Raw genomic sequence first — 19,328 nt, forward strand, 5'->3', positions numbered from 1 at the left:
TGGGTTTGTTTCTCCAGTGAGATGAGAGTCACAATGATTGTCTTAGTTAGGGTTTCTATTTGCTGTGAAGAGACACCATGACCACACTACTCTTCCAAATGGAACCATTTAATTGCGGGAGCTCACTTACATTTTCAGAAGTCCAGTCCACTATCATCATGTTGAGGAGCATGGTGGCAGTGTGCAGGCAGACATGATGCTGGACAAGTAGCTGAGAATCCTCCATCTTGTAGGCAACAAGAGGTGATCTGTAACACAGAGTGAAGCTTAAGCAAAAGAGACCTCAAGACCCACCTCCACACTGACACACTTCCTCCAACAAGGTCACACCTCCTAATAGTGTCACTCCCTCCGGGGCCATTTCCTTTCAAGCCACTACAGTGGTTGATTACCATGAAGAACTACTTCTAAAGCTTTGCTGAGGATCCCGTCTACCCTTTGCCCTTGTTTTCTTAACCCCTCCTCATCCTGCTGACTGAAATGTGGAGGTGATGGCTGGAAACCATGCCAGCATCTTGGAGCAGCTATATTCACCCCAGGGGTGGGACAGTGAGCTGGGAGAAACCCAGCACCTCAATACTTATGGATTAGGGCTGCCCTACCAAGTCTGGATTGTCTCTACTTCTGAACTGCCAAATAAACAATGCAGAAACTTCTGTTCTACTAGGCCATTGCTATTTTGGATTTCTGTTCTGTGAGAGTAAATATATCTAAAGCCGTGTTTTTAAAAAATGCATTAAATTAAGCTGTGTAAATTGGTTGTTTTAAAATGAGTATTGAAACTAATAGGGTTAATATATAATGAGCTGCTACGTGTTGCAGGATCCCAACTGGTGTCCCTTGGGGGCGGGAGAAAGTAGGGGCGACATCAACAAGCAGGCATCGGGAACAAGTTGAAACAAGTTCAGTTTATTCCAGGAAGGAGTAAGACATACACTCCTCAACCCTATCCCAGGGGAGGAGATCCACTGAGCTGGTCCCTGCTGAAGTGATGTGGTCACTGTCCATAGGACTCCTCATCTCTCGTCAGACTCGGCTGCTGTTGTCAGGACCCTCTGGCAGACTCAGCTGGCTGTCAGGAAATAGCTACTGCGCATGCTCTAGACCAGCTGTCAGGCCCACTGAGGCTTAGTTTTCCTACAGCCAGGTATTTGAACCTGCACAAAATCTGCAAGGTACTGTTGTCTAGGTTTTAGACAGGTTATAGGGTGAACCAGGAAGGCTGTGGGGGGAGGGGGGAGCCAAGTCACTGTTACATTGTCTCCAGATTAGAAGACTGTGACAGGGCAGCAATCTGTCGTGTATTTCAGGCTAGTCTTCTAACAGGAATTGTGCAACTTCTCAGTGAGATCTATGAAGAGCTACAAAGTGCAATATTCAGAATGGAGCATTAATGTGCGTTCAGGCCAGGGAGGCCCTCTGCGCTCTCAACAATGGGTAGTTCATCTAGAAAGAGTGACCAGACAGGTGGAAAGCAAGAAGACACAACATGACTTGTCAGTTACTGTACAAGATGACGAGATTGGGAGATGACTCAGTTACTGTACAAGATGGCGGGATTGGGAGATGCTCAGTGCATAAAGGCACTGCCACCAAGGCTGACAACCCAGGATTGGTCCCCATGACCACATGGTGGACGAAGAGAACTGACTCCTGCAAGTTATCCTCTGACCCCCAAACCTGAGCTGAGTCACACACATGAGTGTGTACATGTGCGTGCGTGTTTAAACTAGTTCAAAAGGTTAATTTTAGAAAAACAATGGAGTAGGGGAGTGTTTATGGAATACTAGTTTTCTCATCCACATAGCTAGTGGCAGTTGATTTGGAGAGGAAGTGTCACTGGACAAGGCTGTGTTCTATTTGACGCAGACACCAGCATGTGTGGCGTAGTCCTTGGCTCGCAGGATAACCATGTTGAGATTATAAGAGTGTGCTGTGTGGTTGCTGTGGCGGAGTGAGCACATGCCGTTTGTCAGTCTGCTTCCTGTTTCTGACTTCCCTTTCCAAGCTCCAGCAGGGAGGATGAAACAGTCAGACAGAGGAGCAGAGGTGACCAACAAGGACGGGACACTCGCCACGGCACCCAGTCCCGAGAATGGTATGTGCCACCAGAGCTCCTTTTCTAGCCCGGAGGAGACATATTGTCATATCTGAGTACGTGTACACAGGGACACTTGCTGCGATCCTTACTTCCTTTCTATTAGGAAGTTTAAGGGGGGCTGGCAAGATTGCTCAGTGAGTGAGGGTACTTGTCATCAGAGCTGGTGACCTGCGTTAGAAGGAGACAACCAACTCCCTCAAATTTGCCCTCTGACTTCCACAGATGCATGCACAACACACACTCATGCACACACAACACACACACTCACGCACACACTCACACACACATTCACACACACATACACACTCACACACACATGATAGACAGACAGACAGACGTGAAAAAATGTAATGGGAGGGCCAGCCAGATGGCTACGTGGGTAGAGATGCTTGCTGCCAAGACTGACGATGTGAGTTCAGTCTCTGGGACCCACATGATTTAAAGAGACACCCGATTCCTGCAAGCTATCCTCTGGCTTCCACACCAATGCTGCCCCACACAAAGAAATAAATACTCAATGTAATTTTAAAACGTTAAACTGTAATGGGAGAGGTTTTCAGTTATACTTTCAATAAGTATTTTCAGAAAGGGCACAAATAACCAACTGTATTTGACTTCGAGAAAGTAGGTCCAGAAAAGGGCTGGATGGGTTAGGGATAAACTCCTGTCTGGTAGTGTGGAAGAGGGAAAGAGATTGCATTATTCCCGTGGTATCTCATGCCTACACGTTAACTACCATTCATGTGCTTTTACTTTCAGTCCCATGAGAAAGTCAGTTAATTCTTCATACAGTCACATGGTCTTCTGAAATTTGGAGTGTAAATGATGGGACAGGGCTTGACCCCCCCCCCTTAGACCTTAAATCCAGTGTTGTTCCCACTCATACAGTGATGGCAAGCCCAGCATTCTAAGCAGCTTCGGACCCCTACCCACCTGCTGGCCTCTGTCCCCCTCCTCTAGGTCTCTCTGGAATCCTGAGGCTCCTCCTACAGGAGCTGAGTCTTTTCTACAGTCGAGATGTGAATGGCTTGTGTCTCTTATATGACCTCCTCCACTCCCCATGGCTGCAGGCTCTTTTAAAGGTGAGTTTGGGAAAGCCTTTGCGTGCTCAGGCTGGCAAAAGCCAGTATCTTGGTCCTTTCTGGTTACTGTAAAAGCATGCCAAAATGGTTGGTTTATTTATTTGCTTTTTAAAGTAAAACCGCATCTCCTTTGTTTTGCACACTTTTAATTTTACAGCAAAACCAAAACAAAATAAAAACAAACAGCAACAACAATAAAAATCGCCATAAAACCCCGATACTCAACACTTGATCTTGCTGTCAGGTGAGGAGAGGACTTTCCTGTCTTAAGAAACAAGGACAGGAAAGAAGAAATCAGCAGAGAGCCGGATGGATAAAGGACAGTCGTGGCTGCTGGAGAGCCATGGGAAAAACGATGCAGAGGTCGAGGGCTTTCCAGAGGGAACTCTATAAACTGCTTCCATGTGAGATGCAGTCTCAGCGTCCTCATATAGGAGGCCGGCATCAGGACAGTGATGCTGAACTCCTCCACTGTTGCTTGTCTTCATGAGTACCCAGGCCAACTGTGATCATGGTTGGGGTTGCTCTGAGGAGCCAGAGAGGAGAAGTGTGGCTTTTAACAGCGGTGCCACAGGTCCTTGACGACCCTGTTTTTACTGGTCTCAGTCAGCTGCTGCAGGATCTCCACACACGGGTTTCCAAGTGCTCTTAGACCGTGATGTAGCTCTTGATAGAATTGTCTTGTAGTGCCTGGGCCTTCATGAACTGCTCTGTTTGCTGTCTAGCTATGGGTGCTTATCATAGCACAGCAGGGTGAGGACACATGCCTATTGTAGACCATCACCTTCTCCACCTTCTTATAAAAAAAATCTTCTTCATGATCTTGCAGAGATTCTCAAAGCTTGACCTGCTCCCCTCCACTTTTTTTTGCTGGTAGCTCTAGACCATCTTTGCCCAGACACCAGGCTCTTCCCATAAACTCCTTGAGCTGATGTGTGCCATACTTGTCAAGAGGAAGTCCCCTCCCCCACATACTTGTGAAGGCAGAGTTGGCCACCCATTCTTTGTTCTCACCAGTGATGTCGTAGATGGACTTCTGTGTCTCCTTCATGTCAAACATGTACTCTGACATGGGAGTACTCTTCTCCAGCCTGAGAGGCATGGCGGCACGGTCACTCAGACAAGCATCGCTGGTGAGTGGAGGCTTCAAGAACCCCAAGCTTTAGATTCATAGTTGAACACCTCATAAAACTTGTCATCGTTTTCTTCGAAGGCAGGTCCTCAGAACCAACCACACCACAGATAAAGCTGAGATGCTTGGCTATCACCTCATCATAGCTGTCTACGATGAACACTCAATGGGCATAGCTGGATGTTGTTCCTCTCGTTCTCAAAGGGGTCAAAGAATAAATAGCAATGTCCTGGATTCCAGCTAGCCTTCTACAGAGGAGTGCTTGACTGCCAAGTGTCTTCCCAGTCGGGGGAGGCTCTTACGGAATCCCTCATATTCCTCCCGAGTCACACACATCATCCGTGTTTCTGGTCCAAAGGGGGTTGGCCTTGTTCAGTTCTTCTGATTGACACACTTCTCCTTGGTTTTCTCTTTCTCTTTTCCATTTGATCCCACATCTTCAGGCTTAAGCTGTTTCTCATCGTCCTTATCTTTCTCTCCTTTCTCTGTGCCTGCCTCATCATCACTGACTTCCAGAGAGTGATGGGGAAGCCCATCAGGGTGAGAGCGTCTTCACACTGACTTCCTTCTCCTCTATTCTGTTGGCGTTATGAGAAGCAAAGCATCACTTTGGATGCTTCAGCAAGCTCTGTAAAGTGCCTAGCTGTCATGCATAAAGCCCTGGGTTAGAGTCCAGCACTGTGCAAAACAGCTGTGATAGTTACTGTTCCGTTGCTGTGAAGCGACACCGTATCCAAGGCAACTCTTACAAAAGAAGGCACTTGGCTGGGGGTTGCCTATAGGTTTATAGGGTTAGTCCAGGATCTTCATAACAGGAAGCAGAAAGGCACGCCACTGTAATAGGAGCTGAGAGCTTTGTATCCTAATTCATGGGCAACCCAAAGAGAGTGAGACCCTGGGCTTGGCATGGGCTTTTGAAACCCAAAGCCCACCCCAGTAACACATCTCCTCCAGCAAGGCCACACCTACTCCAACAAGGGCATAGCTTCTAATCCTTCCCAAACAATTCCACTCCCAAGTGACTAAACATTTAAGCATATGAGCCTATGGGAGCCATTCTCTTTCAAACCACCACACCAGTTGAGATGGCACACACTTATAATCCCAGCACTCAGGAAGTAGTGTAGTCAGAAGTTCAAGGTCATCCATGGCTACAAAATCAAGTTGAAGCCAGCCTGGAATCAATGAGACCCTGTCTCCAAAAATGTGGGGGAGGAGAAGATACAGAGAGAAAGAGAGAGACAGAGACAGACAGACACAGACACACTCACACACACGCATACACAGAGGGAGAGAGAGAAAGAGAGAGAGACAGACAGACAGATAGACACACTCACACACACATACACAGAGGAGAGAGAGAGAGAGAGAGAGAGAGAGAGAGACAGACAGACAGACAGACACAGACACAGACACAGACATACCCCTGTTAGCTTTGGGAGCAGTTAGGAATGAAAAACTATGTCTGCTTGTTTCTTTACTGTCCCCAACTTATTTTTTCAGAGGCCTCTAGGATCACAAACCAATTACCACAATGGCCACCAGCAACTCCACATCAGACCCCACAATCCTTTGTCCTAAGGCCAACCCTGAACAAATAATATTTTTATGAAAAGTTGTAAAGAGAAGCTTTTTCTTTGAGAGAAGACTTCCCGCCAGCCTGGTTCTAGTGCCGAATCAGTCCCAAATAAACACACAGGAGGCTATATTAATTATGAAGCTGTTGGCCTTGCTTGTTTCTTACTGGCTAGCTCTGACTTAAGTAATTACCCCATAATTGTTAACCTAAGTATTTCTCTTACCGGAGAATAGTTCCGGACTTCCTACCCCATGGCGTTACATTTTGACTCTCTGTGTTTCTCCTTCCCAGAGTCCTCCTGGACTCCTAGTCCCACCTATCTAGATTCCTATTGGCCAGCAGTGCTTTATTGACATATACACAGGACTTCCTCCACATCTCCTCTTTTCTGTTTAAACAAAAGAAAGGTCTTAACTTTAACATAGTCAAATTATATACAACAGAACAGCTATCAAGCAAGAACACAGTTACAACATTTTGTCTATCAACATTTAACAAGATTTAAAGAAAATATCATCTATCCCATCCTTGTGAGTCCAAAGTTCTAGATGTAGCTTATCTCTTATCATACTAAGGAAAACTATAATTATAACTATCTGCCTTCAACTCTATCAAAGACCACAGAAGGATAATATATAAACACTAGGTTTGACAGAGATAGCTTACTGCCTGGGCAGTCACCCGATGTTCTTCTGTAACGTTGGGGCATCCATCTTCAGCCCATAGGCCACAATGTGTCCAGAACACTTCTCAGCAAAGCAGGAAATTTCAAACTGTCCATCTGCATCAGCAGTCTGTCAGTCATTTTTCTGTGTCCTGCAGAAAGTCTCATAGACTCTTCCATGAAGCAGGAACCCTGTAAGACAAAGTCACTTGTGGCTGGGCATGGTGGTGCATGCCTTAGTCCCACACTTTGGAGACAGAGGCAGGTGGGTCTCTGTGAGGCAGCCTTACCTACATAGGAAGTTTCAGGTAGTGGAGAACACATAGTGAAACACTGTCTCTAGAAACTTCTGAGAGCCTTTGTCATTTATTACAGAAGTAGCAACTAATATTCTAGGTATCAACCCTCCAGAATTAACTTCTAATGGAAAAAAAAAGAACTTGCCTTGCAAAGTCTGTAAGAAATGCAGACTCCAGCATATCTGTTGCTATAAATTTGGCTGTATAATCTTGGTATGTAGAATATATACTAGGTGCTTTATATTCTCAAAAAGGCTGCAGAGAAAGGAATTCCTTCTCCCAGGACTCAGTGGTAAGTCCCCACTGCTTGCCCTGAGGCAGCAGCCCCTGGATCTCATGCTGCGTAGCCTTAGTTTGTCCCTTTGGTACAGTGCTGAGAAGTCTCCTTTAATCAGTTCACAAAGTGTCTTCCAAGTCACATCTTCCCTCTGAGACACGAGGTGTCCTGCTTCTGTAAGGCCTTCTCTGTCTTCCTGGCTCTGGGAGATATGTATGCTTGACATCCTTGCTATATTAGAGAGATGCTAGTTGTGAGTGCAGGTATATAACCTGGAAGCCTTTTTGGGGAAAAAAGAACTTTTGGAGAGTTTTTAGAAAGAACTTTTAGAAAATTTTTAAGGAGAACATCTAGGAGAGAACTTTAAGAGAGAGCTTTTAGAGGTAGAACTTTTTAAAGAGAAAATTTTAGAGGGAACTTTTGAGGAGAAAAAGCTTATTAAGAGAGGACTTTTAGGAAGAACATTTTTCGAAGAATGAAGAGCCTTGAGAAAAACGATATCTATGTGAACTGATTCATTGACCCTCAGATCATTTGTCAGCCTCAACCCGCCTGCTGTAAGCCTCCTGCCTAAACCCTCAATAAGAAATAAAACAAAATGTCATTCCTCTTTTGTTAAAATCAGGAACTAAAACATCCATACATCTGGTTGGCACTCTTCTCCTGGGAGAATCTTTTTAAATTTAACTAAAATTCCGTGCACCATACAGAGTAGATGTTCTGAACAACTGTTCTTAGGAAAGCTCCCTTACGATTGTTGTGAGTGTTTCTTCTAATTAAGCATGAAATATGGTCAGTCTTATGATGTGTGCAACTGTTACAGTCTTTAGAATTGAAGTGGTATCATCTTCAGTATGACCAAAGATATACATCACTTGTTTTAAATTGTTTGATCCTGGGCCTCCCTGTTTAGCTTTGGTTTGCCTGGAACTCACTGTGGATCATGCCTGGTTAGCACTTGACCCCTACCAGGACACCCCCACTCACACATGCACACACATCTCCCAGAACCAGGAGTTTGAGTTTCATTATAAATTCTCTCCAGGCTTACCATCTTTGGTGAGAACAGGCTCTTTGTACTTAGTCCTACCTACAGCCGTCAATCAACCTAGACCACTCCCACTTGGGTACCAACTCCACAGTACATCAGGAAGCTCACTCATTACAGTTATAAACCAGAAAGGCTAATCTGCCTCTTGAGCTGCCTTTCTCCATCTGTAAGAGAAATTTGATTACCAGAATAAGATGAGGGGCAGCACTGTGAAGACAGGGGAGCTTTGCTGACTCAGCCTGACTCCTCATCCAGTAGAGAAAAAAATCCCCAAGGATCAGGGGAGATGAAGCTGGAATTTGCACAAAGGAATTCATACTGGAGAATTGCCTGAGGAAGGAGAACGGAACAGCTTTGACGAAAACAGCAGAACAAGGATGAGCACATTCCGAATGTCTGGCTTCGGGACCCTTGGTGGGTCGTGAGCCACACAACTCATGCCCTACACTGCTGCCCAGCACAGGGGTCCTACAGGTTCTCCACCCCATAGCCCCCCCTTGAGAAGCTCCCACGTGCACAGAGATCTCCTCTACCTTCCTCACTTTGACAAGGGAAACATTTGCGTACTTTTTATTAGTGAGATTGCTCTGGGGCTGTCAGTCTCGTGTTGGCATCCGGGAGAGAAGCCCCGGAAGCACTGGGACCTCCACCCAGCCGCTAGAGCCGCGCAGTGTCACTTGCTCAGGTGTCAACGCAGCCGCCTCGGCTGTTTCTTCCTTTGAGAGCCTTTCCTCTAAAATGATGCAGGTCCCGTCTTCCGTGTCGCTCTGCCTTCTGCAGGTCTACGACTGCCTCCAGAAGTTTCAAGAAAGGAAACCAGTTCCTGCCACAACCCACGCACAAATCTTATCCTGTGAGGTAAGATGGCTCTACCCAGAAGACCCGTGGAGCCTTTGCTGATGTCCTCTGACCCGTAGTGTTTGTTTAAAAGAATGGAGGTTTCTGTTGAAAGAGCTTGGCCAATGAGTATGCGTTTTAATAAATGTTCTTAATTGAACTTAATATAAGGAAGAAAATTGTCTTCCGAAATTAACACACATGAACACGCACATGCAAACACACCCCCGCATACACACATGTACACACACACATACACACATGCACATCTTTAGCCCATGACTATCTCTGCCTTTGCTCCATCCTTTATGTTCAACTGGCCCTATGTATACAAGCTGACATTGCAGTGATTATTCCCCAGTTTCTGTCTCTAGCATGGACCTTGTTTGGATTCCAGTCTTTGCTGTGCGACTTCCTCCTCCCCATCTTATCGAAGTTGGGTGGACACCTCAAGCTCAGCATGCCTTCAGCATGTCCCCTTCAACTCACTGTTCTCATAGCCCTTCCTGTCTCAGTCAATGACAGCTCCACTGTGAGGCCAGAATCTCGGGGACAACCAGGGAGTCTATTTTTTCTCATATCTCACCCAATCTTGTGGCGAACCCTGCTTGCTCCACCTCCAAATACATCTGGATTCTCACTAGTCCCGTGCCACCTAATGCTGTTCAGTGCACACCATTGACACGCCTTACACAAGTAGCTGGCCATCACCTCCGCCAGCTCTTTCGGCTCTACCTTTGCTCCGCCGTGCCTGCTTCCAGCAGAGAAGCCAAAGGCATTTTCCTTAAAAGCAAGCCAGACCATGTTGTTCTTCTGCCCCAGTCCTCCTTATGGCCTTCCCTTTGTGAAAAAATGCCAAGGTACTAACACACTCGAATACCCCTGGGCCTCTCCGGTGGCTTTGTCTCATTTATTTCCTCCACCCGCTCTCTCGTCTCCAGCCATGTTGGTCTCACGGTTGACAAGCTCCTGTGGCATCCTTTGTGTCCTTGCCCTTCCCTAAACCACGTGTGTTCTTATTTGTGAGTCCTCATGAGCTTCCTGTTCCACTCCTCAAAGGCCACGTTCCGGGAAAAGCTTTTCCTGGCCACTCATCTAAAACTGGACTCCTTCCTAGAACTCCCTGGCCAACCTCCCTGCTTTATTTTCCCTCTTAACTCAGATCAGACAAAAATGTTCATTTCTGTTTCATTTATTGCCTGCACCTTCTCACTAGGATGTGAACTCAGAGAGAGAGACAGAGAGACAGAGAGACAGAGAGAGACAGAGATTTTTTTTGTTTTATGTCCATTACATAAAATGTGTTCAAAGTCATAGAAAAAATCAAAGAGGAGGGGGAGAAAGAAGGAAGAGACTGTAACCTCCATTGCCGGGTCCTCCGGCAGGTAGGGCTGGGGAAGAACCTGTCCAGCTGCCCGGGCTGAGCGGGATTGTGAGTATTGGCGACTCAGACCACCACCCCTCCTAGTTACCAGGGAGAAATACACACTGAGTTGGGAGACTTGTCAAAGCAGGATCTCGATTTATTCCAATAGGCAGGAACGTATGTAGGGCTGAGGTAGGGGATGGGAATCTTAGGATGGAGTAAAGGACTAGAGGAGTAAGGGCCAATAATATTCCACCAAGCTGGCAGGTAGCTAGGCATGGGGCAGTCTTACATCAGGCCTTGCTAAGTCACCCCAACGTGGAGGTTACAGGCCAGAGACAGGTCGCCAAACTCTAGCCAGGCTCAGGAGGTTACACTGGGCCTCACATCGGAGCCTTTTTAGGCCCAACACTCCATTCCAGCAATCAGCGATTCAAACTGTCCCCAGTTGTCTGCAGGATACCATACGCATGGCACCTTACTCACTGCAACCCGGTGGACAGGCGTGAAGCCTATAACCTGCATGTTTTATTTGGCCATGGGCACTGATTAATGGCTGCTGAGGATTCATACTCTGAAAGCGGGTCTATAGCTCATTCTAAGTCATTTCACATTTGCAGCAAGTATCAAAATTGCTGATAAAATGGTACACTTTTAAATTAAAAAAAATTATTGTTCCCATTTTCTACTCAAAGAATGGAGGTGGTCTGTGACTCACTTTGTAGCCAAGCTAGCTTCAGAGTTTTGGTGACCCTCATGACTCAGTCTGTCAAGTGCTACAATTACAGGTATAAGACACCTGGCTTAAGAATACTTTATGATGTACATTGTTTCGTCATGAATCAGGTCTTGGAGCTGCTGCCCAAGGCCTCCAGTTCTCCTGAGATCCAAGAGCTAAGACAAGTCCTCCAGGCTCCACACTGCAAGGTAAGCACTTGCTAAAATGGACAAAGTCTGTCCATCTGGCATATGACAGAGGTGGAATAGTAAATAAAAATGATATAAAATGTATCTCTGGATATATATTGTTTCTGACACAGACGACCAACAGATTAAACTTGAAGGTATGGGGCTCACATGTGATTGACTAATCCTTGAACCAGTGCTGTCACACGTATGAGGAGGCACCCAGAGCTTTCTAGGGTGTCTTGTTCTCCCAAAAGGATACTATCCCTCTAGAATTCTGGGCAGTCATCTGGGGTAGCTTCTGCTTACAAAGAAATAATCTCCTTACTTTCCACATTGGGAAGATTTTGAGTTTTGAATACAATATATGAAATTATTTTAGATATGTATTTATTTGCATATATGTATATCACACTAGCTGTCATGCCATTATTTCCACTGTGTGTGATTAAGACAAAACTGCATTCAGGTAGCTATTAGATATGACTTAGATCACAGTGGACCCTAGCATAACCCTAAACAAAAGATAGAATTATTTTCTTACCAGGGGCTGGTGGTTATGTGCACCACATGTGTGCAGATGCCTGCACAGACCAGAAGGGGGCATCAGATCCCCTGGCACTGGAGTCACAGACAATTGTAAGCTGCCTGGTATAGGCGCTGGGAGCAGAACCCAGGTCCACTGAAAGACAGCAAGCTCTTTATTAACCTCTTAACCTCTGAGCCATCTCTCCAGTCCCTGGAAGAGATTGCTGTGCACTTTTTAACCTCTTTATTCCCTGACCCCTTGTCTGCAAACAGGGAGTAATAAATATACCTATCTCATAGGGTGACTGTTGACTGATATTTGCTTAGAACTGTGCCTGACATGTAGGTGTAGCGTTTGTGGTTGTGTGTCTTATATAGTATCATGTCACCGTCTTTGAGATGCTCATGTGCCACGTGTGACATTTGCTCGTCTTTGCCTTTCTGTTCCCAGGCTTTGCTCAGTGCCCATGACACAGTAGCTCAGAAGGATTTTGAACCCCATCTACCCCCACTGCCAGACGATATCCCGGACAGTGAGGAAGCAATGAGGATTGTTTGTTTGGTGAAAAACCACCAGCCCCTGGTAAGGAAATAATTCTATCTTTTGTTTAGGGTGATGCCAGGGTCCACTGTGATCTAAGTCATATCTAATAGTTACTTGAATGCAGTTCTGTCTCAATCACACACAGAGTGGAGATAATTAAATGATAGCTGGTGTAACTGTTCCTGCTAGTGTAGTTGTTCCTGTGGTTCAAATGCACTGCTGGTCATGTTTTCATGATCAAAAGGTTTCTGTTTAGTGTTTTTCTTTTACAAGAAGACAAGACATAAACTTCTTTGGTGAAAACAAAACATCTGTATTATATTTTTATTTGTTGTTCATGCATTTTACTCAGTTCTAATACATTGGCCTACATCTTTCTCTTCTACTAATAGGAAGTGGGTAAGATATTAATTGATTAATTGATTACCTAAGAGCACTTATTTATATTAGGCTACAATCATAGGCACTTTATTTTTGGAAGGTTCTAAATATTGTATGTCTGTATATCATATAGAGGCCTTTCCTTTTTGATAGCATGATGTGGTTGATGCTACAGGGAGATGGGGGCAACTTCTGGTTAGTAATAAAATATCCCCGGTCTGAAAGACAAGAGCCGTGCTAAGGGGAGCTACCAGAAAGATAGTCATGTTAGTAAGCCCAGATCTATTGTGTTCTCTCTTCAGGGGGCCACTATCAAGCGCCACGAGATTACAGGGGACATCCTGGTGGCCAGGGTCATCCATGGCGGGCTGGTGGAGAGGAGTGGTAAGCTGGGGTGGCACGGTGTAAGCCAGACACAGGGGACACTGGAGTCTGTGGTTTCTCCAGAAGCAATAAGTCTCTTTCTGCAATTATATCAGGGCCTTCAGATGTCCCTTTCCTTGGCTAGAGCAGTAAAGAAACCAGGGACAAATGTTCCAAGGGACTCCAGCACCCTCGTTCAGAGAGCCCCTACATGGGGATGCATTCTTGTGAACATTCTCAAGGCAACCAGACTAAGCAAGCATTATCATGACATTTCACAGATAGAAGAACTGGGTCCCATGGAGGAGCAGTAATTAATTTGATCAGGTTACTCAGTTTGAGTCGGGACTCAAGTCCCTGATTCTGTATTTCCAGCCCTTTGACCCCTCTGCTTCCAACACGGGAGAGCTCTGCCACCCAGTGCTTCTGCTTTCTGCCTGTCACACCCCCCCTCTCGCCTCTGCGTCCACAGTGGCCTCATGTGCTGGCTCCCCACTGCCCTCTGGAACCTGCAAGTGACTGGCAGCCCGGCACCCTTCTAGAAAATCCTATGGAGTTCCTCATTGCAAGTTCCCTTTAGAAAATATCAACACATAATAGTCACGCATATTAGCAAGCTACAGTGTTAAAATACAACTTGTGTAGAACATGATGTAATAGTCAAGGTATTTGCTTTTTTCTTTTTAAAATTGAAAATAATTTTTCCATACAGTATATCCTGATCACAGATTTCCCTCCTCTATCTCCTCCCAGATCCTCCCCATCTTCACACCCATCCAGCTCCTTCTTTCTCCTTTCTCTAGAAAACAAACAAACCAGAACTAAACTTAAAAAAAAATCAGAAAAAGCATGAGAAACATACACAAACAAAACACAAAATTGGAGACCACAATATATAAGCAATCGACCAGTGAGGTAAAAATGTCCAAACAAAGCAATACATGATCAAAAAAAAAATCTACAAAAATGCCGTTGAGTTTGTTTTGTGTGTGCCATCTGCTGCTGGGTGTGGGCGTGGTCTGTATACCCAGTGAGACTCCATTAGAGAAAACTGATTTTTTCCTTTGCAAGTAGCTGACAATTGGAGCCAGCTTCTTTGTTAGGGCTCCTGTCATTTTCCCTCTCAGTGCTGGGACCCTGTGTGACTTGGACTTCTGCATGCTGCCAGTTTCTGAGTTGATGTGTCAGTCCTGTTGTGTCTGCAAGACACTGTGTCCTCGACCTCGGTGTCATCCATCCCCTTGACTCTTACAGTCCTCCACCCCCGCGTTCTCATAGTTCCCTGAACCCGGAGGGGGGGTTGATGAAGACATCCCACTTAGGGCTGAGTGCATCCCCGACTCACTCTCTGCACATTGTTCAGCTGTGGGTCTCTGGATTTGTTCCCATCCACTGTAGGAGGGAGCTTCTCTGATGGTGGCTGAGCAAGGCACTGATATCTGGGTATAGCAAGGTGTTGCTGGGAGCCATTTTATTGCTGTGATCCTTTAGCAGAACAATGTATTTCATTTTCCTTAGGCCCATGGCCACCCAAGCATTGTACAGTGTGGAATCTGAATTCCCATCTCCTTAAGTGTTCATTACTTATTTATACTGAGGAATCGATTGTATAGTCCTTCCTTCTCTGTACCTTTAAACTAAAATGCACTGTCCATTATTCTGACATACAGGCCTCCTACAATGCTTTAGAACAACAGAGTTAAAGGCTCCAGCTTCGTATGTGTGTCTATGTGTGTGTGTATGGTTATAGGTGTGTATGTATATGTATATTTATATATATATGTGTGTTTATGTGTTGTATGTTTGTGTATTTATATAAGTATATGTATGTATGTTTATATGTGTGTTTATGTATATGTGTAAGTATGTTTATGTGTATATGTGTGCTTATATGTATGTGTTTTGCATGTGCATTTGTGTATATGTGTCTGTGTGTGTTTATATGTGTATACTTATATGTGTGTATGTGTTTATGTGTGCGTTCATATGTGTGTACATGTATGCATGTTTTTATGTGGGTATATATGTATGCTTATTTGTGTGTATGTGTGCATGCGTGTGTGTGTGTGTGTGTGTGTGTGTGTGTGTCTGTATCTGTGTCTGTGTATGTTGTTAGGGACTGAACCTAGGCCTTGAACATGGTAGGCAGGTGCTCTACCACTGAGCTGTGACCTTGAACTCACTATTCCCCAGCTTCACCTCCCTGATGCTGGCGTTATAGATGTGTGTCACCACACCCAGTTCCTCTTATCCCCCAAATTCCTTCACACTGAACCCTTTGAAGAATAGTCTATTCCTTTCCATTTCCATGTGTCATTTACTCACCACCCTGATATCTCTAGTGTTCTTCTGGCCAGTATTTTGGTACCATTTTACATCAGAGTAGAGAACAAATACTGAATCACTCTTGGGAGTTGGCAAAGAGGTAGAAAATAGAGCTCTCACAGACAGTTATGGTGGTATAAGTTGGAGTAAACATTTTTTATTTGAAAATTTCAAGCATGCGTGGAGTCACGAGCGTGTAGTTATTGGATAGTGGCCTCTGTTTTATTTCTTTGAGCCCTTCCTCTGTGTTTCTGTTACCTAGGGTTGCTGTATGCTGGAGACAAGTTGGTGGAAGTTAATGGTATCTCCGTAGAGGGCCTGGACCCTGAGCAAGTGATCCATATTCTGGTGAGTGTCTTACCTCCACTCTTTGTTAGTGACTTAGTGGCAAGCCAAGTCCCATGGTGCGTGTCCTGTACTGTGGTAGCGCTTGAGTCCCTCTTGGCAGCTTTCTGTCTCCAACCTAGACCTTTTCTGTTACCATGTAACTCATCAAGCTTCGCGTTTAATCCCCAGAAGTTCTGGTGAAGGCCGGGAAGCATCTCCTCCACAGGATCAGCTGTCTCCTCCAACACACACACACACACACAGACACCATATACACACACATACACACACACACCATATACACACACATACACACACCACACACACATACACAGACACACACATGCACATACACACACATCATATACACACACATACACATACACACACCACACATACACATACACATACACCACATACAGACACACATACCACATATATACACACACACACATACACACATACTAACATACACACACACACACACACAAACATACACACACACACAAGTCCCTCATCACCTGTGCTCAGTGGGAAACAGCTTGGGCAGAGTGGGGTTTCTGAGAGTTTGGACATGAGAGATATTCCCTTGCTCCCTAATATGTTCAGACAACTTAAGTATGTTTACATCTTTCTCTGAGCACCTTTGGGTGGGTGGGAAGAGAGGTCACCAGAAGGCATCATGTGGGCAGGAATAGTGGTTCCTTGGGTCTGTTCCTGCTCCTTGGTAGCCAGTGCTGGGAATTTTAGAAACCAAAGTGGTTTAAGGAGGGTCCAGTGTCCACCCAGCCTGTATGCCTGTGCACCTCAGTCTTCCATGACCAATTCCCATTCTCGCTTGTCAGAATGGTCAGCAATTCAGCACTTATTCCTCAGAGAAGCAAGGCAACGCCCATCCCCCTAGGGACACATCTCCCCAGGACACATCCCCCAGGGACACATCTCCCCAGGGACACATCCCCCCAGCGACACATCCCCCCAGGGACACATCTCCCCAGGGACACATCCCCCCAGGTACACATCTCCCCAGGGACACATCCCCCCAGGTACACATCCCCAGGGACACATCCCCCCAGGGACACATCCCCCAGGGACACACCTCCCCAGGGACACATCCCCCCAGATACACATCCCCAGGGACACATCCCCCCAGGGACACATCCCTCCAGATACACATCCCCAGGGACACATCATCTCCAGGGACACATCTCCCCAGGGACACATCATCTCCAGGGACACATCTCCCCGGGGACACACCTACCCCAGGGACACATCTCCGCAGGAACACATCACCCCAGGAACACATCATCTCCAGGGACACATCTCCCCAGAGACACATCATCTCCAGGAACACATCCCCCCAGGGACACATCATCTCCAGGGACACATCTCCCCAGGGACACATCTCCCCAGGGACACATCTCCCCAGGGACTCATCTCCCCAGGGACACATCATCTCCAAGGACACATCTCCCCAGGGACACATCATCTCCAAGGACACACCTCCCCAGGGACACATCATCTCCAGGGACACATCTCCCCAGGGACACATCTCCCCAGGGACACATTTCCCCAGGGACACATCTCCCCAGGGACACATCCCCTCAGGGACACATCTCCCCAGGGACACATCCCCTCAGGGACACATCTCCCCAGGGACACATCTCCCCAGGGACACATCATCTCCAAGGACACATCTTCCCAGGGACACACCTCCCCAGGGACACATCATCCCCAGGAACACCCCAGGTACCCATCCCACCAGATACACATCTGTCCCAGTACACCCAAGGTCCCTAGGTTCACTCCAGATTTTCACAGTGGTGGCTGAGAGCCTGAGGTGAGAGTGGTAAGAAATACAGAAAAGGTAAATATTTCGTAAGCGACCACCTCAACATTCCATGTGGAGTGGAAGGTCCTGCAGTGGGAATCTGAAGTATATCCATCTTAGATATCAACCAAGCAGCTCTCTACCCCAGCTGCCTGCCCGGCTCCCACTGTGGATCGGCCAGGACAACGCTTGGGAAGCTGCCAAGAGTAAGAGTGAGGTCTCGCTGATCCGATGCCTGTCCCAGGGTTTGTAACCACATCGAACCAGGAGGGTCTCTTCTCCCCTGTTCATTTTTAGTTTGGAAGCTTGCTGGCTCCCTCAGAAGACTCGGGAGACCCCCTTATCCTTCTTCTCAGGCTGGGGCAGCTGGCTCAGATGTGAGTGTTCAGGAAATGCTCACCGAATGACAAGTGAGGAAGGGTGTCACAGATGTTGTGTGTGGGAGAGAGACCCTGCTGAGTGGGGCGCCCATCCACAGTGCGTTGAGGGTCCTGCAGAGAGACCACCTCAGTGTGTGTTTCTGCACTGAGGCAGGTACAGAGATAAATTGCTTCCCGGTTTCCATTTCTGGGTGGTGACAATTAGCTGTGGACCCCTGTGACAGTCACTGCGGTGAATGGTGTCATTAGACCAGGGATATCACTCCACCTCTGCACCGCAGTCCATGCTTTGCCCTTCTCCTCTGTGCTGTCTTCTAGGCTATGTCTTGTGGCACGATCATGTTCAAGGTGGTCCCAGTGGCCGCCCCTCCTGTGAGCAGCCAGAAGATGGTAAGAACTTCCCGTCCTTTCGCCTCCCACACAAGGGCAGCTGCCAAGTGTGACGTCTAACAGTCCTATTCACTATGCAATTTTGGACAAGGGTTCAATATTCTCGATGTTTCTCAGTGCTGATGGCCTGAAATGGAGAATGGGTAAAGGACATGCAACAAAGGGAAATTAAGATGCAGCATCAAAAATCGTGAAAATTTGAACAAAAATACTTCAGAACTAAGAGATTCTGTTCTACAACACATTTTAAAATCTCAATTAGCACACTTTAGTGTATATAGTAATGGGTTTCACTATGGCATGTTCATACATATATAATATATTTTGATTACGTCTAATGCAACTCATGTCCTACTCTCATTAATATTCTTTATCTTCCTAACTATAGCACTATTTCTATTTTCATATCTGTGTGTACTTGGTGTGTATGTACATACATGTACTTGTGTGTGTGTGTGTACATGTCTATGTGGTATGTATCTGTGTGTCTGTGTGTGTGTATCTGTTTGCATATGTGTGTCAGTGAGATTTAGTGGAGTTGTTAACACTGAAGCAAATGTCTTCCCATAAACCATTGACTGTTTATAAATCCTGAGGTGGGTGGGACCCCATGAGCCCTATGACAAGACCTGCCCAGTCATGTAGGTAACCACAGTGTAAGTTAAAGAGTCAGCAGCAACATCATTCTTGTAAATCAGTGTCCACACCACTCCTCCCACTTCCTCTGGCTCATACATTATTTCTGCCTCTTCTACAATGTTCTTTGAGCTAAAGATAATATAGATGTCCCATTTATGGCTATTCATCCAATAATCTGTAGTCTCAATACTCTGACCACTTAAGAGTCTTTGCAGTAACTGATGGCCACTGCAAAAAGAAATTTCTCTGACCAGAGCTAGCGGCAGCACTGTTCAATGGGCATAAGCACGACTGTTGGGAAGGCAATTTGACAGATACATCATGTC

At 46.1% G+C, this 19,328-nt stretch overlaps 1 protein-coding gene and 1 pseudogene across 1 annotated transcript in view; one reads left to right on the forward strand and one right to left on the reverse strand.

Moving 5' to 3' along the window:
• Window positions 1–3,831: 3,831 nt before the first annotated feature.
• Window positions 3,832–9,826, reverse strand: LOC121142959 (annotated as a pseudogene).
• A 1,399-nt stretch (window positions 9,827–11,225) lies between these two features.
• Mpp4 (membrane palmitoylated protein 4) overlaps window positions 11,226–19,328 on the forward strand; it is a 30,771-nt gene continuing 22,668 nt past the window's right edge. Inside the window, exons 1-5 of the mRNA XM_040754224.1 lie at window positions 11,226–11,315; window positions 12,274–12,405; window positions 13,050–13,131; window positions 15,698–15,783; window positions 18,292–18,363. Coding sequence (XP_040610158.1) covers window positions 11,226–11,315; window positions 12,274–12,405; window positions 13,050–13,131; window positions 15,698–15,783; window positions 18,292–18,363 — 462 coding nt within the window. The remainder of the gene's footprint in view (window positions 11,316–12,273; window positions 12,406–13,049; window positions 13,132–15,697; window positions 15,784–18,291; window positions 18,364–19,328) is intronic.

The sequence above is a fragment of the Mesocricetus auratus genome, unplaced genomic scaffold, assembly GCF_017639785.1.
Source record: "Mesocricetus auratus isolate SY011 unplaced genomic scaffold, BCM_Maur_2.0 Super-Scaffold_100010, whole genome shotgun sequence".
Lineage (NCBI taxonomy): Eukaryota > Metazoa > Chordata > Mammalia > Rodentia > Cricetidae > Mesocricetus > Mesocricetus auratus.